The 22,596-nt window shown below is 38.6% G+C and overlaps 2 protein-coding genes and 1 long non-coding RNA gene across 4 annotated transcripts in view; all 3 read right to left on the minus strand.

Moving 5' to 3' along the window:
* The window catches only part of psmd1 (proteasome 26S subunit, non-ATPase 1), a 41,452-nt gene extending 32,843 nt beyond the window's left edge, over positions 1 to 8,609 (minus strand). The window contains exons 1-16 of the mRNA XM_051375576.1: positions 8,424 to 8,609; positions 7,632 to 7,675; positions 6,503 to 6,576; positions 5,951 to 6,120; positions 5,483 to 5,691; positions 4,336 to 4,479; positions 3,739 to 3,965; positions 3,197 to 3,257; positions 2,945 to 3,073; positions 2,699 to 2,787; positions 2,518 to 2,596; positions 2,240 to 2,413; positions 1,919 to 2,030; positions 1,518 to 1,714; positions 1,140 to 1,235; positions 574 to 638 (exon numbers count right to left, since the gene is read on the minus strand). Of these exons, the coding sequence (XP_051231536.1) occupies positions 574 to 638; positions 1,140 to 1,235; positions 1,518 to 1,714; positions 1,919 to 2,030; positions 2,240 to 2,413; positions 2,518 to 2,596; positions 2,699 to 2,787; positions 2,945 to 3,073; positions 3,197 to 3,257; positions 3,739 to 3,965; positions 4,336 to 4,479; positions 5,483 to 5,691; positions 5,951 to 6,120; positions 6,503 to 6,576; positions 7,632 to 7,675; positions 8,424 to 8,439 (1,886 nt within the window). The 5' untranslated portion in view covers positions 8,440 to 8,609. The remainder of the gene's footprint in view (positions 1 to 573; positions 639 to 1,139; positions 1,236 to 1,517; positions 1,715 to 1,918; positions 2,031 to 2,239; positions 2,414 to 2,517; positions 2,597 to 2,698; positions 2,788 to 2,944; positions 3,074 to 3,196; positions 3,258 to 3,738; positions 3,966 to 4,335; positions 4,480 to 5,482; positions 5,692 to 5,950; positions 6,121 to 6,502; positions 6,577 to 7,631; positions 7,676 to 8,423) is intronic.
* A 937-nt stretch (positions 8,610 to 9,546) lies between these two features.
* LOC127350663 (uncharacterized) lies at positions 9,547 to 12,566 on the minus strand. 2 transcript variants are annotated; one of them, XM_051377483.1, is made up of 3 exons: positions 11,699 to 12,566; positions 10,887 to 11,000; positions 9,547 to 10,145 (listed from the first exon to the last, which is right to left on the minus strand). In XM_051377483.1, exons 1-3 carry the CDS (start codon positions 12,461 to 12,463, stop codon positions 10,128 to 10,130), a joined length of 897 nt encoding a protein of 298 aa, XP_051233443.1. In that variant the 5' UTR covers positions 12,464 to 12,566; the 3' UTR covers positions 9,547 to 10,127. The 2 variants fall into 2 exon arrangements, with proteins under 2 accessions (XP_051233443.1, XP_051233442.1); XM_051377482.1 differs by having other exon boundaries at positions 11,695 to 12,563.
* Positions 12,567 to 14,150: 1,584 nt separating this feature from the next.
* Positions 14,151 to 15,972, minus strand: LOC127350664 (uncharacterized). The gene is made up of 3 exons (XR_007880616.1): positions 15,871 to 15,972; positions 15,076 to 15,162; positions 14,151 to 14,959 (listed from the first exon to the last, which is right to left on the minus strand). It is a non-coding gene; the product is annotated as an uncharacterized LOC127350664 (long non-coding RNA).
* Between the last annotated feature and the right edge of the window lie 6,624 nt (positions 15,973 to 22,596).

Raw genomic sequence — 22,596 nt, forward strand, 5'->3', positions numbered from 1 at the left:
GTTAATATCCAACTACAGCTCTTCAGCAATACAAAACTAAAAATTAGAGCAACCCAGGGCAACAGAAGAAAGAACAAACAAAAAACAAATGCTTCATTTTTAAGACAACCAGGGGATTGCAATGGTTCACGAAAGCAATGATATGCCTACACTGTGCATAGGTACATGCATTATCACCATTTGTTTTAGACATGCCAATGTTTTTACTGGTTCTTATCAAATGAGAACAAACACATTTAAGAGTTACATTTCATACGGAAAGCAGGATACAGTAAAAATATTTCGATGTCATATTTGCAATAAACACTTTTATAACCTAGGAGATTACACTAGATATTGTACAATGGAGTCTATTTCAGAAGTAAATGTCAAATAAAATTTCTATTGGACAAAATGAACTGCACAAATGCAGTGTTTAATTTCATCTTAACACAAAGCAGTGTGTGTTAGTGTAGAGGCAGATAAATAAATAATAGAAGAATTTTGGCCAAGACTGTGAGACTGCTGAGAGAAAGGCCTCTGGTGCATGTAAAGAAAGTATTTGTAGCTCAAGTAATTTAGTCTGGCCCTTACCTGAACAAAATGAAGCCAATGGACTCGACTGCAGCCCTTCTGACGTCATCATTCACATCACTCACCTTTATTAAGACAAGAAAAGCAGGCAAATTACCAAAACTGATACAGAGACTGTAATGAACCTTTATGATGCATCTCCCTTACGGCTCCCAGTATGAAGAATATTCTCAACTATCACAGCATCTAATAATTTTAGCTTGGATGAGCTGCCACCTACAGGACACCAAGTTGTTCACACCTCTGAAGCATGCTGCATTTGCATGGAATATAAATAAATCTTTAAACTGTAATGTCATACTCTTACTATTTTTTTTCTTGTAAAAAAGGACCCACAGTGAATTCAGGTGGTTCTAATAACTTGCAATACAAGATTACTGAGCTAAATGTATTCAAAACCTTTTATACAGCTTCAGGCACAAACAGGAAAACTAATTTGAATTATGATGCCAGCTACAGTTGCGCAGCCCTGGCTGTTGGTATCTGCTTCACTGCCAGCATGAAAGACCTGTCTTCCACTCAGTGAAATAATGTGTTGTGAAAAAGGCAGAACAGGAAACACTCACAGCGACATGTAGCAGGCGTCGGATGGCCTTGTTGTTCCCGGAGCCACAGTAGGCCATGCCCACCGTATACATACCAGAGCGCCGCAGGATGGGGTCCTATCAAACAGTGAAGGAAAGCAGAGCTTTGAGACTTTGTGTCTGGATGCACATCTAGGACTCATTTCCCACATTTACCTTACAGAAGCATCCTGACAAGTTTGACTCATTTAATACCCTCCCAAGGAGTACATCAACAACTATGAATTACACAAATAGAAAAAAAAAATTTTAAAAATAAAAAATTTTTTAAAATACACTGATACCCTCCCCACTTCCTTCTCAGATTAATCAAGCCAATGTCACTCCAGATGTATTGTTACTATCACATCTAAGCCTTACCTTGTCTCTGCAGAGGCTTTCAATGAGGGCATCGGCCTCCTCCATGCGCCCATACATGACCAGGGCAATTCCCACTGCCAAACCACGCAAGATCTTCTCGTGCTGTGTCTCTTGAGCATAGCCTACCATGTCCTCAATGGCCTGGGCTGACTTGGAGCCCAGCATGACCAGACCCAGGGCCAGGCCTGCAGCTTCACCTGAGAGGTTACAGAATATTGTCAGGAGGGCTTTTTTTGTTGAACCTGAATATGATTGTTATTTGAATGTATTATATTAGATCAGCACAAGCAGGAGTCAAAAATAATAATGTTTTTTTGGAATAGCAGAGTAATGAGGGTTAAAAACTGATGAGCCACCCTGCAATTCAGAAAACATTTCCATTTTGTCCAAGGCCTACACACCAGTAACAGCATCATCCTGGTACAGGTTGGACTTCAAGAGGTCATAAACATCCTGTCTTGCTGTTCCCAACGCAGCCAAACCAAGGCCAAGGGCACCACCATGACGGACAATCTGTGATGTAGAAGAAGAAAACAGACTATGAGAGACAGAACACTAGTACATAAATCAACGGAGACAATGACTTAAAGTAGCTGCAGGTCTCAGCTACAGACTTCTAGCTGAGGCTTCTATTTCTAAGACACAATACTTTTTGTGTTGTCTTATTTTATTATTCAGTTCAAAACAGAACCAGCATTCAATGTAAACGTCAAAAAACTTACATCATTGCTGGCGTTCTTGAGCTGACTGAGAAGGTAGTCAATGATGTCCCCGCCATGGTTGGCATGAATGAGCCCCAGAGCGTACAGGCCTCCTCCCTCCTGGTAGGCCGAGCCAGGAGAGGTGTCTTTGGGCAAGTAGGTGGCCATTAACTGGAGAGCCTCTTTCTCATGACCCTGAAAAACACAGCAAGTCATGTCAAATTGAATCTGGAATAAAATTCATTTCATTCATTTTTTTTAAATACCATTACATTATCATCACAGTGACATAAATTTACCTTGTGGATGACACCCAGACTTGCTGTGGCTGTGAACTTTGCCCAGTTGGTGGCTCTTGCAAGCCACTCCAAGTTTTCTCTGCAAGGTCAAACAAAAACTGTAGTCAAAATGTCACTGGGAGTAAATCTGTTTCTTAATCTCTGCAATCTATGAAATAGTTGTTTCTCACTGCACAATTACCTGAGGAACTGGTCACTTGTGGTTCCTGTGTGCATGAAAGAGTTGGCTATTACTGTTGCTGTGTGGCACACCGAATTTCGGACTGCATCCTGGAGTGACAGAGAAAAAAAAAAAAACATAAAAGCTCAGGAGAAAGCTGTGACAGAGAGTTCAGTGGCTTCACACAATCTACAGCTCATCTGACCATGTACACAACAGTTTATTAATTTATGTTCTCTCAGCCATTTATCTTATTGCTAGCCTTACCTTTGTGTTTTTGAGGATCATTAGATCTGTGTTGTTATTTCGGATTAGGAACTGCAAATGCAGCTCAATGGCCATTTCTCCACTTAGGATTTTGATCATCTTGGCGTTCTGGTCTTTAGGCTCATCTTTCTACAAAAACACAGAAGAAATATGATGATAAACCAAATCAAAGTTGCTCTTTTTAGACCCAGAAAGTTACAAGCACCTGTTATAACAAAAGTGCTGCAGTACAAAACAATCCAGAGAGCTTACCGTTTCTGCTGGCTTTCCAGCAGGGGAGCTGCCAGCCTTTTCATCTGTCTCCATAGCATCACTGTAGTGTCCAAAAACAACTTTGGTCAATGTTATGAATGTTATGATATGACTTATGTCAGTGACTCAAAAAAGCCTCAATTTTCAGTTAGTAGCCCCAAATCTCCCATATATAGTCACTGTCCTTGGCCTAATGGGCTATAAGATGCACATGTATATTATAGTTATACATGTACATATTTATGTTAAATCCTAAATATTCTGACAGAACATATCAGTGGCAGGGTTCGTGACACAAGCTGAGATAATTCAATGTTATGCATTGTTCCTGAGGACTTAAAGATTTAGAGAAATCTCCTGCCATGCTTGTCTAGTTTTTGGTTACTTAGGTAGAAACTCATACCCTTATTAAAAAAAACCTATACAGATGTTTTCTAAAGCTTAAATGATCAGGCAACAGTCCCTAAGCCTTTGTGAACATGAACAAGATGCAGTGGTTCGGCGAAGGTATAAGTGTGTCTTTATTCTCTCCCACTGCCTACCTGTCTTTGTCTGGTGTGGGCACAGTGCCTGTATTTGTAGAGCCGGGGACTGCAGGGATAGGTGTTCCAACGGTTCGCAAGTTCTGGATGACAGAGGAGAGGAACTGCTGGCTGGCGCTCTCATACAGATCAAAGCAGATCTGATAGGCCATCAGCAGGTTGTCCTCCTTGACTAGCTTCTCCAGGATGTCACTCACAGCCTGCGGGTCATCCAGGAATATCAGGCACTAGAGAGGGTAGGAGAAAAAAATATTGGAGAGGGATTTTAGCTTCTATCAGTATATAACATTGTTTCCAACTGTTCCAAAGAATCAAGTGAGTTAAAAAGTACAAAGTGTAAAAGAACATGTTAAATTCTCAGACAAATTAGAACTGAATGGCTGGTTCAAAAAGCACTGCCATTACTAGTGGTAGCAACTACCACTTTAACAAAATGTCCTAAAAGTATCCTTACAAATCAAGGTTTCTGTAAAAATAAAAATAAAAAAACTACACTAAAATGTGACTGACTAAAACGTGCAAGAACAAATCTGTCTGAAGGACATGTTTTTATTGTATTTATTACATTGGTATTGTTAAAGTGTTTTTGAGGATTACCTGGCAGACATTGATGAAATCAGGCTTCTCCAAGTTCATGTAGAGTTTGACCAGCACCCGCAGCACCTCGTTGCGGAACTTCTTGTTCTGCATCAGGGACATGCATACCTTCAGGCTGTAGGCAAGGAGGCCACTCACATCAGTCTGAGGAGAAAGTAACAGAGAGTAGTAATTAGGAATGTCCTGATGAAGGTTTTTTTAGCCCCTGATCCGATTCAAGTCATTAAGTATTGAATATCTGCTAATAGGGAGTCCCAATTCGATCCTTTGTAAAAAAATTTAAAAAAAAGGATTTAGACCATACAGTGCACAACGCACACTTGAAGTTCATTAAAGTTACTCAATACAATGTAAATACTTGACAATGAAATAGCTTTACATTGCATTAAGAAACAAAATGCCTGGATCAAAGCTCTTCTTTATTACAATAAAGTATAAAATAACAAACCCCTCCGTAATCTATTTGGTCTTGTTTCTGTCTGTCCATTGTTTGGTGCTTCGATGCAGCCAGAATTACTAGAATGAACAGTCTGTATTCTGTGAGTGTTATTTTCGTCGTATCTACATATTTTGCGTGGATTACATAGCTTTTTGTTTGTGGGACTTTTGTTGCACTTGCAGTGGTGTGTTGAGTGTGGTTTTGTCGAATTTCTACTGCTCTCTCCTCCGAGCACAAGCAGCCCTACCCGCGGTGTTACTCTCACAGAGCAGAGTGGAGGAAAGAAACGGCAAGAAAGTCAACAATGGCTGCACCACAAAGCTGTGTGACAGCTGACGTAAAACAAAAGATCAGATCGGATCAATAAAGCTCCACATAGCCAATTAGTTACGAATGCTTTGATCGGCGCAGATACATAAGTTGTCATCGGAGCGGGACGGGGGTAGCAATTATCAACCTTATCAAGGAAGTAAAACATTTTTACTCTTGTGTAAGAATTATAACTTATGTACTGTGAAATTAGTCAGTGTCACCAAGACATTTATTGTATGTGAATCAAGTGATTCTCCTAAGCTCTGTCAAAGTTTTGGTATTATTATACCAAGTATGCTAGACTCTTGCACAAGACTTAGGGCTATTCTGGTGAGCATTAAAGCTAGTAGGAGATATTTAAAAACTAATCTCAAGTAAATGACAATAGTGGCTCACCGATTCTAAGATGGTCTTCTCGAACATGTCAAGTCGCCTCGTCTCCAGGGCAATGCCAATGGCCTGCTTGTACTTGTGATCGTCTAGGCAACGCAGGAACATCTTGTTGACAATGCCCTCAAGGCGTGGGTCAATGCTTTTCTTCTCTTCATCCTCGGGCAGCTCAGCATTCTCTACACGTAGCTTGGTGTAATGGTCAATGCATTTGGCTAAGAGAAGACACAAAAAAGTCCATTTGATTACTAAATTCAACAACGTAATTCAAGTCAGTATTCCATGTTATTCACTGGCTTTCTCCACCAGAAAACCTTGGTAGGTTTGTAAACTGGAGGTAAGAATTTAGTTTTTTTTCCATTTAACTTGTTTACGTCACTGACAAGGTTCATAGCAGTATCCAAACAAATGTCACATGATCACTAAATAAGCAGGTAAGTCCAGGAAATGACAACTTGTTTTTGTTTCACTCACCAATGATGGTCTCCACATATTCTGAGTCATCTGTGACATTGAAGAGCTCTCCAGCACCGAGAGCATAGTTCAGAGATTCCTCGAAGGCTCCGAGGTGGTAGAAAACCTTGGAGGCCACCAGAGCAGCAAAGGCTCTGCTCCGAAACGTCTCATCCTCATAAAGGACTTCGCTGGAAGTGGACAACATATAGTTAGGTAACAATGAAAAAGATCGGACTAGCAAAGAGATCATTTCCATCTCTACTGAATGTAAATGAACTTTTCTCTGTATCATAGAGCAGTTTCTGCCACAAAGAGGCAAACGGAAATTAGGAAGGCTGCAGAGATCTGAAACCTTCTAGTCAATCATACACGTTGGAAGAACATTCAGTACTCTACTGGTCATCATGAGGCACATTTCATCTGCATCTAGTGTGTCAATACTGTATGTGTCACCACTTGTAAGGCAGGTAAATTTGTCACACTCCTAGTACACTTTGAGAACATTTCTCCCTACTGTGGGCAAAGAAAGAACACAAGGGGCTTAAGTTATTGCTCATCAATAGTACTTACATTTTATCTACTGATCCAGAAATCTCAGCCCAGAAGTCATTCACAATGAAGTTCAACTTGTGAAGAGCAAACTCCTGCAAGTGAAACAGAGATGTTACAAATACATCATTTACATGTTATTTTTTTACCCTTTGTCACACTGCAACTGTGTCATAACATGAGATCCAGTTTAGTTTACGCATTACTTCAACAGTTTGGGCCAAGGGCTGAACAATATAGTGAAAACAAATCATATCGCAAATATTTTAAAATATTGCAACTGCGATATGATTCGCAGTTAGTCAGAATGATTTTTTTCTGCAGCACAATTTTCATTTTCACTAAAAAAAACAATAATGATAAAAAGACATTTGTTGAGGTCTGTACAAAATAAGTGTTTTCTTACATCTGATTTGTAGGTCAGGGCATCTCGACAGTACTTCATTATAATTCTGTTTTGTGGAACATTTTACCTTAATTAAAAAACTGCAGCTTCTGAAATTTGGATATTGCACTTGGACATATTGTAATTTCGATAATATTTACTTATTAAGTGTGAAGCCCTATTTGCACCTTGAACTGAACATTACTTTTTATTGCATTGTTATATCTTGTGTGGGTCTGGTGTCTTTCTGATTGTGTAATGTATTGTGCTGTCTCTTCTATTTGTATTTTATCTATTTTTTTTATTAGGGACTATGGATGCAAACTAGCAGGTTTGCTATAATCCAGCATGTTTACAGAGATGTTTAAATATCGATGTTCATTAATGTTGCACTGTCCCTATCCAAAAATAAAGCATTTATTATTATTATTATTAGGGCCCAGTGAGCATCAACATTCAACTTTTTCTTTCAATCTGACATACACTACACTAATCAATGTGTTTGGGGGCAGTTGTAGCACTTCCAGAAATTAAAGTTTGTGTATTGGATGCACTCCAGAAGGCTTTCCCACTGGCGCCTTATGAAAGATTTCAAGAGGAGCCAGTGTCCTAAAACTTGTGTGCTTTTACAAGAAGGTAAAAACACACTTACATGTACTCTCTATACTTCTGACTAGCATTTGACATGACATTAAAATTATTAGAAGTTAAATTAAAGTTTCCCATTTCCGGCACCCGTCTAATCACTCTGCAACCAGTTCTTACCTTGAGCTGTGGCTCCTCCTCATCAAGGAGTGAAATAATTCCAGCTAAAAATAAAAAAAAAAGAGAAGAAAAACAAACATGATGAGTTGCTTGATTCATAAAGTTCATATGCTTTCATTTTCAATCAATTATATTCCAATGCAGTCTACAGTATGGTAGGTAGAACATATGAGGGATTAGTACTGCTCTTACTTCAAAATACAACATTTGTCCATAATTATTTCTTCATTAAGAGACATTACAAGCACAATGCATTTGATCAAAAGTTTACCCAATTATAAAAACACAAATTAACTATATTTAATGATACACCTTCACATTATAACTAACAAAGAAAGGCAGATGTCAAACATATTGTAACGTAACGTTAGCAGGATTAACAGGGTCAGTGGTCAAGTAAAAGCCTGTTTCGCTTCAAGGAAAAGAAACTACCCTGACAGTAGGGAGTATTATATGAACGCTAACATGTTATATTTATTTCCAAGATGAAAAACCATTCCTGTGTTTGTATAAACATGAACTTGAACACCTACTTAAACAGCCTGTACAGTGTACTGACTGTTAGCATTAACCTTACATTAACTACTAACGAAATAATATATTTTAACCGCCGTGCAGGGAATAAATTCGTCACATTGTTACACTAAAGACACATTTCAAAGGGCTACTCCATCCTGAATAGTATTTCCGTGGATTTATTGGTTATAACCGGCTACAGGCTAACTGACAACATTAGCTGTGTGACTCAGCTAAATCAATGGCAGGCAGCTAAAACCCTCTCCTACGACCTACCGGCGGATGTTATCATGATTGGCTCTTTATTCCCTCCTCAGCCCCACGATCCTGGTTCGACGGCGGGAATCCGTGCGATTGTTTCGGGAAGATAAGGAAAATAAAAGGTTTGTAGTGTCTGAAAATGCACAGCAGTGGAACCAAACGCAGCCGCTGCTAACTCCTTTTTGTCCGGTACCGCAAGTCCGTTGTACAAGGACCTCCGAGCAGGCAGGCCTCTTTTAAGCCTGATTGAAAATACACATAAATATAATAGTAGCCATTGTATCTTCGCAGGGTCGCGTCAATTCGTAGTACCTTAAAACATTTGTTTTCATTTAGTTTTCATCTAATGTAAAAAAAATATATATTATGGGGATAGATTAATTGAACGTATCCGATTTTATGGACGGGCTTTTCTGATGGTGGTCTATCGTGAATCAGTTCTTTTGCCTTTCTGTCGCTGTTGGTGGTTGGTTGCCTAACAAATGGGGTCCTTGGACATTAACGTGGCTGTCATGCAGGGCTCAGTAAATAAATGACAGTACAGGGTTAATTCATTTATTTATACTCAGTCACTAACCAGATCCCCCACTGTCCTATTTGTAGTCTGTTGAAAGTTAATGTTCTTTTCAATGCACACAAGCTTTAATGTGTTTATTTATATATTTAGGCTATATTATAAATGTACAGACTAATATTCAGTACTATTACTACCATCGTGCAACTACACCTTCTTTACACCTTATCTACCTGTTTATCTTTTTTTTAATCTTTTCTACCCAAGTATTTTATTCTATTGTTGTATTTTATTGTATTTAAATGTACCTGGCTGCTATGACGACCCAATTTCCCTTCGAGGATTAATAAAGTATATCTGTCTGTCTGTCTGTCTGTCTATCTGTCTAGACCAGAAGCCTACATACATAACACAAAAAGTGAAAAGTATTGTCATCCTTTTTTTTTATTTTAACAGATAATGCTTTTATCAATAGCACTCATCTAAGGCACACAATTCTAATAAATGAAAGTGAAAAAAAGAAAAGATTGACCATGGCTGGATTAACCTGCTGGGGGGCTCAGGGGCAAAAAAAAAAAGAAGCTGCTGGGCCCCTATTAAAGAAGCAAGACCTTATTATGTCAGTTGATGTTGTGATTTGGCAGTGTTTATTCTCAATTAATTGTCAATACAATTAGCACAAACCAGATGACACACAAGAAGCCTTGGGTTCTTGAAGCCACCGTTCTGGGGCCAGTAGGTAATCCAGTGTTCAGCATCATTTTAAAAAAGGAGTACTTCTGCTGTAAGCCTAGTGAAATATGCAGGTAAATCTCTATCTAGGTGGAAAAAAAAAACCAAAGAGAATAGCACAACATATGACTAACTGGTCACAGTATCTCTTTGTGACTAACCATTGTACATCAAAGACAATGTGTAAAAAAAGCAAGATGGCAACAGCGACTATTTAGCAACATACTGCTTCAGGACAAGAATCATGTTGGCTCAGCAGTGGGAATACTGAGCACCACAAAGGAACACTGTAAACATGTAGAAAGGCTCTGTAGCACCATGAGGCCAATTTCACAGTAAAAATAGGACTGTCTACAGTGATATGCCTCCAGCCCCAGGTCATGTGTCCTGTCATCAGCTGTCTCCTCCAGCTGATTCTCCATCCACACGAGGTACAGCAGACAAGGAATTGGTTTGCAGAGGGATGCTTTCCTCTATATTTCCAGTATCACCTGAAGAAAAACAAAACAAAAACAATGAATACACTGGTACTCACTTGAGTTAAATACAATCAATATGATTATATAATATGGCAGCAGTGGGATTTAAGTATTTGTCTGCTCCCTATATATGTGTAAAGTATCAAAGGTGTCATGACTTAATTTTACATCATCATACTATAAATCTGTTGTCTGTATGATCGATCTGATGACCGATGCATTCTAGGAGTCATTATGTTGTGTGTGTGTGTTTCAATTTACTTTTCATTGCATTCATTTTCTCTCAACCTGCCTCAACTTCAGTCAGTTAATTCTTGAATTTCCCAAGTTAATTTCTTGGATTTGTTTCAGTTGTACACCACATGAAGATGAACAGACAGTGATAGCAGGAGCAAACAACACTGTTTTTACACATTGCATTCCAGTACATTGAGGCTAAACTGGTTCTTGCTTCTTCTATTACAGATTGTTTCCCCCTGTGTGTGACTGCGTGAGATTTGATCCGAGGAGAGTCTAATTAAGAGTCAACGTGTGAACGTCTATGTCTGTTGGCCCTGTAATAGACTGACAACCTGCCTCCATGGCTTTTGCTCATGTAGTGCATTCTGGATTAGTCCCTTGAGGACCATGGAACAGGACTATGTTGGTGTACAGAATGGACAAAAAAGAAAAGAAAAGATGAGTTTAAAGAAAATATCCTGTGGGAATGGAAATGCAGCTCAGTCGAGGTGAACTCGAACCCGATGTTGGTACCTCTTTTCCTGCTGGTTGAAGAGTCATTGGCCTGGCCTCCGGCTCTTCTTCTCTGAGGCCAGAACAAACATTGGAATGGCCAGAAAAGCGAGTTCCCTGTATCCCTGGTATTATCTGAAAGGCAATAAGAAGCGTTTAACAATTTGGCAGCTTATCTAAGGGCCTGATTGTTTCATGAATGCTCCTTTTGTTCTAGGGCTTTTGCAGCCATGCCTGGGAAGAAAAATGTGTGCAGAAATGTGTGGTCTTGGGAATGTCATAGATTGACCTATATAGTGGAGTGCACAAACACAAATCACTACAGTGTTTGCCAAATATTCCTGCAGGAACTTACACTGTGACAGTGCTCATTAGTGAGATAACAATGGACTCGTAGAGGGGTACGAAATCTACCATAATATCATTAAAATAGCTACTATATTAGGAACTGTAGTTACTCCTATGGATTCTATGATTCTCATTCACATATTTATTTTCCTATGGCATCACTCCTCTCCGTAATAATTATGTCAATGAGTTGTTTGTGTAATATCTGTACAATAGGCCTAGCCCTTTTAATATTAGATTTAATATTAGATTTCTGTCAAAATCTAATATTTTATTTAATGTATTATCAAATCTACATGGTGCCCTGTTTAAACACACCAGAGTTCAAACTTCATGTTGACAAGCATCTGCCTTGCTGATCTGAGCAAAAAATAAAAACCATGTGGCTTTAGGCAAACAGAAAAAAACAACAACTGCAATATCAAATAATGTAAGAAGTGTATATCTACTTAAAGATAATGAATGGTGGACATTATTACACCTGCTGTTTGAGATGAGTTTATAACTTTGCAGGCGTTTTTCTTGATGCTGATTATTTGGGTTTGTGTCTCCGGGATGAAACAGCCGACCCACACGGTCTCTGGTGAATGTTTGTGGAACACTGAGCGGATCAGACGCTCCAGGAGTTGCGCACACTGATGCGTCTCGGCGCTCTCCTGTCTGGTGCGTATTAATCCAATCAAAGCTGGTCGGGCGATTCTGGCACGTTTCGTACGCGCCTTTACGTCCTTCAAGATCTCCTTTAAGCACAGTTCGTTTGTATTTTTGCTGAGAAATGTCTGCCTGAAGATGAATATGATGACAGCAGAATCAATGGTTCGCTCTCGGCTGTAAATGTTTGCCCTCCGCGTTGCTGTTTTCTGAGCGTTGCCATTGCGCGTTGACCGCTCCTCCTTCTCCCCGTCCTCTCTCACAGGACAGGCTCTCAAGTCCAAATCTTTGGGCCTCTCTGTAAGATGTATCTCGTTGATTTTATCAGTCTCTGGCTTGAAACATACGTGTTTTTCACTTGCATTATCGCCGTTTGACGGAGAGGAGAGGGGCTGCCCGTTGCTGTTCGCCAGGCTGCCAGGGAACATTTCACGGAGGAACTCTTGCAATATCTCAGCGTCATCTCCGTCCACCTGTTTACTTTGACATTGATCACTCACCAAATGAATCCTCTCTTTACCTCCGATCAAACCTATGATCTTCCGAAACTCCCTCTCCTCATCGGGCAGCGTGTCCTCCAGGGACGCCGAGTCAGCCATCCGTTTTTATTTACAATGAGCCGTCAAGCCATTCACTACCGCCACCTTCCTGACCGGTGAAGTGCAGAAAAACTTCCTCACGATCAGGCAAACCAGCAAGGGAGGGTGGGAAATAAAGACTCAGCGCGCTTTTCTATTGGCTGGCCAGTGTAGTGGGCGGGGCCAAGCATCAGCGACTGCATACATCACAGACTTGTTACTAGATAAAATAAGTTAATCTTTAATGGAACCAGACACAAAACAATGATAATGAAACAAGGTCATATAAAAACAGCAACACGGGCTTCAACAAAGATATAACATATTTCTCATAAATAATCTGAGAGATCCTGGGCTGGGCTGGGCCTTGGATGATGAAATCAGGGTGCAGAGGTCACTCTCTTAATTCCCACTACTCTCATTGAAAAGAGTCTTGCCTTCTCTCCAATGTTGTAGATTCCTGGCTTCTCAAAGAAAAGAAAGAGAGAGAGAGAGAGAGGACAGCCATAAGCAACAGCTGCAACACAAGAGCCTCACTTGTCAAACCTGCTTTTACATAATTGTTAAGATAGCTTTGGCGACGCTTGACTTCTTTGTAGGATCAAAAATGCCTTTCAACCCTTAACCCTCACCCACCACTACATCAGCAGTCATTGAGTTCTTGAGACTGTAATCCTTTAATCCACTCATGCCTGTTCTTTTATTAAAAAGGTGCTTGAGTTCATGAAGTAAAATATAAATTAAATATCTTCCGCTACTGAGTCTGAGTGAGATTGACTCATTGTTTGCTGATGAATAAATGATAAACCTTGAACTCTGACCAAAACCAATACAGAGGTTTCGGCCTTTGACCTTTAGACTGGCTGGACATTGATTAGCTGGGCGGTGTATTTGTTGTTTATCTTTTCCGCAAGCAGAATCCATTTGCGTCATCATGCCCTACTGACTGACTGAGGTAACTTTTTCACCAATTATGATTTTAATTTTAAATTTGATCATATCAATGTTCAATCCCTGCTATGACACCACAAGAAACACCTCTCACTGAAATCATGAGACTAAAGTTAATGGTGATCTGATCCTTATTGATCTTTTCACATTGTTAACAATGTGAGGTAACACCTGTGTGTGTGTTGGTATGACCTACTGACCTTTTTGTTCAGGAAAAGGAGGAGCTGGGGGTCAAGAAGCTTACTCGGACCAGTGAGAGAGACACGGACAGCTAAGCGAACTGCAAGAAGTGAAGAAGAAGAAGAAGTGAAATTCTCATGTCAGTTGCATTACAGTGATAATATAAAAGCAAGCTTTGGTGGCATCAACTGAAATGATTTCTAGAAGTTTGCATAATCCATCCAAATGACACAAACAACTGTTTTGACAGCTTATTTTCAGACCTGAGGTGAATAATTGTCGCAGTCCGGTTCATACTGGACTAATTTTAATTAAATATCAAATATTAACCAGTAATTTTGTGTCTGTTTCTTCTCACATGTTTTTATTTTTCACCTTATCTTCAATAATGTTTTTATTAAATAAATGAATCCTTGAACTTGGCTGGACTGTATATCCCAGAGGTTCCTGCTTATGAAGTCAAATCAGACCACATGTCGTACACACAGCACACAATGTCCTTTCCTGAAAGAATAAATCATTAAAATACAACAAAAGAAACATACAAGAGGATTTCTCTGGTTTTAATGTCCCATGATGGACTGACTCAGGGGACGTGGGCGGCTGTGGTAAACTTCCCAACAGCTAACAACACACTCACAGTCTGTCTTCTCTCTCCCTCATGGCCACAGTTGCTATTTTTAAAGTTTAAAGTTTTTGTACCCGTTCAACATTATTTCTGTCTACCTCACGGGTTCAAAAAAGATGTTACTCAACTTTATAACTCTCCTCCTGTGTTGAGGCAATGCAAACACAGAATGAAGATGGGTCTGTTGAAATGTGGAGCTTTGGCTAAATAATCAGATTTCCAAAGAAGCACACAAGTCAAAATCCTTTCTTTTGCTACCATCTGGTGGTTTGTCCCTACCACCAAAGGTATACAGCAGTATTTAACACTGATTTTGGTTCAACATGTTGTTACTCTTTAAAGATAACAAATGTCTGCTCAGGATGTAGAAAAATACCAATGTAGACTTTTTCAGTCAGTGGAATAGTGCTGATGATCTGGCTCTTTACCCATCCGATAGTACAACAGGGTAACACACAGCAAAACCTATTGGCAAACAGTAGGCCAACTTGGTTCAGGTCATCTTCAGTTTACAGATAACATTTTTTGATTTCATCATGCTGTTTTGAGTTGCAAGAGGAAGCATGGTAAAATTGCACAACCTGTGATTTTATTTTCTGAAACCAGATCTCTGAGAGAAGAAAGATGAGAGACAGTCAGAATCTTTGGAGGCAAAGCAGAGCCTTCAGTGTCAGCGGAGGAAGAGCTTCTTTTTCTTCTTCTGACACTGTTTTCTGTCATATTGGTTTCACGTGGACTCTGCAGTGGCACTGGTGAGACTGTGGATACATTAAAGACAGGAACTTTAATCATGATCTTTTGGTTTTAATACAGTTAAAAAGTAAAATGTATGATGTTTGTGCTGAATAGGTTTATTAACTTGGCCAGTGATAACCTGTAGTGAAGGAATGATGCAGGAGTGGTTGATCCTCCAGTGACCTGGAGGCGGTTTCGTTCCATAGGCCAGACTCCCCCCAAGAACCTTAGACATTTTATTTGTTTAAACCAACAGAAAACCACTGCAAGACAGTATCCCTAATCCTATAATTGTGTGGATTTTCATTGTTAACTGCAAACTGGCAATGGCATGTTCTGAAATTTTAAACTTTAGGTGAGATAAAAGCAACGCACTGAAGAAGAAGAATATGACAGTGAAGCAAACAGTATCCAGTTTTAATTAAAGAACAAAGTCATAACAATAAACATAAGCTGTTAGATAAACGTGCACATTGCATTCAAGAAATTTTAGAGCCATAAAACTTACTTTTTAATTTTCCCACTTTTCTTCGCTGTTTATACTTTATTTACAACTTTCCTACAGGGGAGGGATGTGAACTTGTCACATATCAGTCAAAGCTGCATTTGTTGATAACTGCCACTATGCTCCCTATAGCAAAACACAACTTGTCTTGTTTGACCCAGAAATATATATATATATATATAAATTACAAATGGCTGTTTAGTATTTTGGCTGGATTTTCTCTTTAACACTTTACGGTCATTGTGACACTTTTAGAAACTCTATGAAACAATGCAAATTATATATAGATAATAAATATTCTTACAAAACTATATTAGTGTTAGAATATCACAAAAACGTGTAGCACCCAGTACTATAAAAGAACAAAACGATTTAAAAAAAATTATAATATAACTGATTATTTCTTATTTAAAAGTGTAAATTGCTTACCAACAAATACTGTTCCAAGAGGCAGCAAGAAAAGCAAAGGACCAAAACCAACTACAGTCCACATTTTTAACTGCAGAGCCCTAAAACAAGGTGTCCTCTTTGTCATCGTGAGTAGAAAAGCAAATGCAGCACTGGAGAGGGTGTTTCTGGGAAGAAACATTATAATGCCCCAGTTTTAAACAATACATAATAGAACGTACCTAGAATAATGGGTATTCAATTTCAGGCAAGTTTTGTCTCTTCACAAAGGCTGTGATATGGGGGAGTGGTGGTCTCATGTGGAGAAAATACTAAAATGCTATACGGTTTATCTAGAATCTGTTGTATCGATAAAAACAACTTCTCATGTTTGTGGTTTTTACTCAATAATAAAACACAAAACAGTTTTTTAATCTTCCTCCTGAAAGGGAGGAATAATATATTATGCATATACAGTAAGCAACAATAACAGCTCATATTCATGTCACTGATATTTGTTATCATACAGATTAAATAATACAGACTGCAGCACATAAGTCATGAATAAAGAGGCGAAGCTTCAAAATCAAACCCAGTGACTGAATTCAGCACAATATAAAAAATCTACACAGACTTTAAAATGTGTAAATTTTATTGGCTTAGTCACAAAAAGAAAAAGCATTAAATCACATATTTCAACAGTAATAATCAGCTGTCTGGTTAAGCTGCTTGTAGTGGGAGTGAAGTTGCAGTTAATGATACCACAGTTATGTTCGCTGAGACAGTTGAAGAATGTATCCATGTGGTTGTAAACTGAGGCGTAATTGACAAATAATGGGTTTCTGGAGTTGTTGTTGACACTAAGCTCAATGTGACTGTTATTAAAGTTTGCACTTGCCTGACAAAACTTATGATAACAAGTTAATAATCTTGCAAATTCTTCCATTGTTCTTGCTAATTACATTATTGCTATTATGTTGTGTGTGTATTTGTGTATGAGAAAGAGGTGGATTGGTAGGGTAGGGGGTATTTTCCGTCTCTTTTAGGGATGGAAAACTCTTTACAGGTTTTATATATTTGTATTTACATGGCAATATTGCATGTTACTCAACAGATCAGCAAATATTGTAAAACGAAAACAAAGTTAGTTAGATGTAGTGTCATCTGATATGGACTTTTGTTTTTTAAAAAGGATCTAACAAATGTATCCTAATAATTTGTTTTCATAAATGTGTGAGAATGCAGTCATTGTAAGGTAAGATGATAAAAATGTATCCTTGTACTGGATATATTGTTCAAAATGGTGATAAATATTAGCCTATTTAGTAATCTGCACTGCACTCGTACACCTGGCCTTACTGTCCGTATAGATGTGGTGACACATGCACGCAATTATTGAGTTCTTCCACAAGAGGGCAGAAATCTGGGGAGAGTCCATTCCTGGAAATGTTTATTTAACCTTTTGACTGTCTGACCAAACTGCTGCCCAAAGTTGCATGGACTATTATCAAACCTTGAACTAAACTTTTCTCCCCTGGAATAAAAGTGTTTGTATTGGGAAAATCCTGTTCAGGAGCAAACGTGTTACACTGTACAGTCTACAGCATGTATGTGGTATAGGAGAGGCTTTACAGATTAACCTCTGGTCATTGACAGTAGCACTACCTCAGCAGACTACAGTCAGTGCACTGTATAATATGTGATATTGTACAATATATTCAATTCAATTCAATTCAATTTTATTTGTATAGCGCCAATTCATAACAGAAGTTATCTCAGGACACTTTTCAAATAGAGCAGGTCTAGACCGAACTCTTTAACATTAATTACAGAGACCCAACAGTACCACCATGAGCAAGCACTTGGCGACAAGGGCAAGGAAAAACTGCCTGTTAAAAGGCAGAAACCTAGGACAGATCCTCCGGCTCTAGGTGGGTGGTCGTCTGTCTCGACCAGTTGGGGTGAGAGAGAGAGAGAGAGAGAGAGAGAGAGAGAGAGAGCACAGACAGACAGACAGGTGCACAGCAACAACAGTATTGGCAATGGCAGTCAAGCAGGACCATGGCAGGAGGCTCCACCAGGATCCATGAGAACCTGCGAGACGAGAAAGCACAAGAACTCCGGGGAAGAAGTGGAGTTAGTAACATGCATTAAAGGGACATGAATGAGTGCAGAAAGAGAGAGGAAGAGAGTAGCTCAGTGCACCATGGGAAATCCCCCCGATAGTCTAGGCCTATAGCAGCATAACTAAGGGATGGTTCAGGACTCACCTGATCCAGCCCTAACTATAAGCTTTATCAAAGAGGAATGTCTTAAGCCTACTCTTGAATGTGGTGAGGGTGTCTGCCTCCCGAACCACAACTGGAAGCTGGTTCCACAGGAGAGGAGCTTGGTAACTGAAGGCTCTGGCTCCTGTTCTACTTTTTAGAGACTATAGGAACCACAAGTAGCCCAGCATTCAGAGAACGTAGTGTTCTAGTGGGGTAATAGGGTACTATGAGCTCTTTAAGATATGAAGGGGCCTGACCATGAAGAGCTTTATAGGTGAGGAGGAGTATTTTAAATTCAATTCTACATTTTATAGGGAGCCAATGCAGAGTAGCTAGTACAGGAGAGATGTGATCTCTTTTTCTAGTTCCTGTCAGTACTCGTGCTGCAGCGTTCTGAATTAATTGGAGCGTTTTAATGGACTTATTGGGGCAACCTGATAATAAAGAGTTGCAGTAATCCAGCCTTGAAGTAACAAATGCATGGATTAGTTTTTCTGCATCTGTCTGTGATAGTATGTGTCTAATTTTTCTAATATTACGTAAATGAAAGAAGGCAGTCCTAGAGGTCTGCTTTATGTGGGAGTTAAATGACAAGTCCTGATCAAAGATAACTCCAAGATTCCTGACAGTGGTGCTAGAGGCCAAGTTAATGCCATCTAGAGTGACTATATCTTTAGACAATGAGTCTCTAAGGTTTTTGGGGCCAAGAACAAGAATTTCGTTTTTTTCTGAGTTTAACATCAGAAAATTGCAGGTCATCCAGGATTTTATGTCCTTAAGACATGTTTGTAATTTAGATAATTGATTAATTTCATTGGGTTTGATTGATAGATATAACTGCGTATCATCTGCATAACAGTGAAAGTTAATGGAGTGATTCCTAATAATGTTGCCTAAAGGGAGCATATATAAAGTAAATAGTATTGGTCCAAGTACAGAACCTTGTGGAACTCCATGACTAACTTTAGTATTTATGGAGGATTCATCGTTAACATGTACAAACTGAGAACGATCTGATAAGTATGACTTAAACCAGGTTAGGGCAGTTCCTTTAATGCCAATTTGATGCTCAAGTCTCTGTAAAAGAATATCATGGTCAATGGTGTCAAATGCAGCACTAAGATCTAATAATACAAGTACAGAGACAAGTCCATTGTCAGAAGCAGTCAGAAGGTCATTATTAACTTTAACCAGAGCTGTCTCTGTGCTATGATGAACTCTAAATCCTGACTGAAAATCCTCAAATAAACTATTGTTATGTAGAAAGTCACACAACTCTTTGGCGACTACTTTCTCCAGAATCTTAGAGAGGAACGGGAGGTTAGAAATCGGTCTATAGTTGGCTAAATCCCCTGGGTCAAGAGTAGACTTTTTAAGAAGGGGTTTAATTACAGCTACTTTAAAGGACTGTGGTACATATCCTGTTAATAAAGAAAGATTAATCATATCCAGTAAAGAAGTGCCAATTAAGGGAACAACTTCTTTAAGCAGCCTAGTTGGGATCGGGTCTAACAGACAGGTTGATGGCTTCGATGAAGAAATGATTGAAGTTAACTGATGAAGATCGATAGCAGAAAAACAGTCTAAATATACATCTAAGTTTACATTGACAGAAGTCCCTGAACTTGGAGAGCCACTGATAACTGTTGATGGCAGTTGGTGATTAATTTTTTCTCTAATAGTAATAATTTTATTATAGAAGAAGCTCATGAAGTCATTGCTACTTAGGTTTATGGGGATATGTGGCTCGATAGAGCTGTGACTCTCTGTCAGCCTGGCTACAGTGCTGAAGAGGAACCTAGGGTTGTTCTTATTTTCTTCTATTAGTGCTGAGTAATAGGCTCCTCTGGCGTTACGGAGGGCCTTTCTATAAATCTTAAGATCATCTTGCCAATTTGAGCGATATTCTGATAATTTGGAAGAGCGCCATTTCCTTTCAGATTTCCTAGCTATTTGCTTTAACTGGCGGGTTTGGTGGTTATACCAAGGTGCTAGTCTCCTATGTTTTAATAATTTCCTTTTTATAGGAGCGATAGAGTCTAATGTTGATCGTAGTGAGCCTGTAGCACTATCGACAAGATTATCAATTTCAGAGGGACTAAAGTCGTTATAGGAGTCTGTTAAATTCAGACATGGCATTGAATTAAACACTGAAGGAATCTCCTCCTTAAATTTAGCTACAGCACTGTCAGATAGACATCTGCTGTAGGAAGTTTTGCCTAATGGCTTATAATCTAATAGTATGAATTCAAAAGTTACTAAATAATGGTCAGATAGGAAAGGATTATGTGGGAAGACTATTAAATGTTCAATATCAATGCCATATGATAAAACAAGGTCAAGAGTGTGATTAAAACAATGAGTTGGTTTATTTACACTCTGACAGAAGCCAATTGAATCTATTAATGATATAAATGCATTACTAAGGCTGTCATTGTCAACATCCACATGAATATTAAAATCACCTACAATAATTACTTTATCTGATTTAAGGACTAAGCTTGATAGAAACTCTGAAAATTCAGATATAAAATCAGATTACGGTCCAGGAGCACGGTACACTATAACAAATAGAACTGGCTGCAGTGTTTTCCAGTTTGGGTGAGAAAGGCTAAGAACAAGGCTTTCAAATGAATTATAATTTAGTTTAGGTTTAGGGTCCATTAAAACGCTCGAATCATATATAGCTGCTACTCCACCTCCTCGGCCTGTGCCTCGAGGAATGTGAGTATTAATATGACTGGGGGGGTGGATTCATTTAGGCAAACATACTCCTCGTGGGACAACCAGGTCTCAGTAAGACAAAGTAAATCAATATCATAATCTGATATTAATTCATTCACTAAAACAGCTTTAGAGGACAGAGACCTGATATTTAACAGCCCACATTTCATTCTCTTATTTTGTGCTACTGAGGAGTTAGTTTTAATTTTTATTAGATTTTTATGTTGAACTCCTCTTGTTTTTATTTCTTTAAATAGTTTAGGTGGTCGGGGGACAGACACAGTCTCTATGGGGTTTTGGGTGGGTGACTGTTCTAAAGAAAGCGCAGAGGAGTGTGTAAGACAACAGCTCTGCTTCCTGGTCCTAACTCTGGACTGTCAGGTTTTAGAGATAAACTTCGCCATATTTCTAGATAAGAGAGCCGCTCCATCCAAAGTGGGATGGATGCCGTCTCTCCTAATCAGACCAGGTTTTCCCCAAAAAGGCTTCCAGTTATCAATGAAGCCCACATCGTTTGCTGGACACCACCTCGACAGCCAGCGGTGGAATGACGACATGCGGCTATACATGTCATCATAGTATAGTAAGTTCTTACTTCATAAAACATTAAAATGATCAACTACTTGCAATATTATTCGCAAAATATCGAATATATGCTTGTTTATACATTAACGATGGATTAAATAAACTCACTGTTATCCGTTGTGCTCCATCTGAACATTCTGTTGCTCGTAGCATATCTGTGACTGCAGGCAAATACTGGGAGGTATGTTTTATCTAACGTTAGTGCTATTAATGGAGCATTATCTGTAGGTACTCTTTTTACTACAGCTGTTTTATAATTGCTGATTTGTACTTGTAGTTTTTCTATGATCAGCTACTGCTAACCTAGTTAGCCACTGTACTTTCTGTCTGCTAATGTAACATTTTGAGTAATTGTAAGCTATTGTAGGTTAATTGTTGTGTATTTTACTCCATTTTACACGTATTTCCTGCAGTTATTGAAGTTACTATTTGGGTTAATTGTATAGTTTATCATTTGTTCTGTACTGTTATTGTTATGCATGGATTTTAATAGGAAATATCCATAAAATGTTTCACTCAGTCAGGGGTAAGTTAGTCAAAAGAAAAGTGGCCCCTTAAGGAAAAAGTTGGGAACCACTGATCTAACTCATATTTATGATATCTCAGCTTTTTATGATTTCTAAACACTGTCATTGAATTTGTTATCCAGTAGGCTGGGGTTTTTTCTTACTGTTTCACACTTCCTTCCAGTAAAAACCTCAAACTAACACTTAACCTTTTTGTTAAATATTTTACATTTGTATGTAATCTGTCAAAGTAAACATACGTCTCCTGAAATGTTTGTCAAATTTACATTTGTTTTGAGCGGTTACACAGTTGAAAGTACAGACTGATTTGAAACATCTGCATTTAAGGACATGTTTTATTTTACTTTGTAAGATCAGCAATCACCACAACTCACTGTCAGACTTTACTTGTCTGGAGTCGATAATTAGAGAAAATAAAATGTTTTGTCTGCAACATACTTTGTGGTATTTTTAGTCGATTATCCAATCATTTTTAATACCCTACAACATCTGGTTTTCCTATTTAAAAACATGTTTTTTTTGTATGTATGTAAATATAGGATTACTATTGTTTATGTATAAAGGGAGATTTTCATAACATTAACTACACATTACTATTACGTACTTTAATGCTTTCCATAAATGATGACACGGGATTAAATCCTTCTCTAAATAAAGCATTA

The sequence above is a fragment of the Dicentrarchus labrax genome, unplaced genomic scaffold, assembly GCF_905237075.1.
Source record: "Dicentrarchus labrax unplaced genomic scaffold, dlabrax2021, whole genome shotgun sequence".
In the NCBI taxonomy this organism is placed as follows: domain Eukaryota; kingdom Metazoa; phylum Chordata; class Actinopteri; family Moronidae; genus Dicentrarchus; species Dicentrarchus labrax.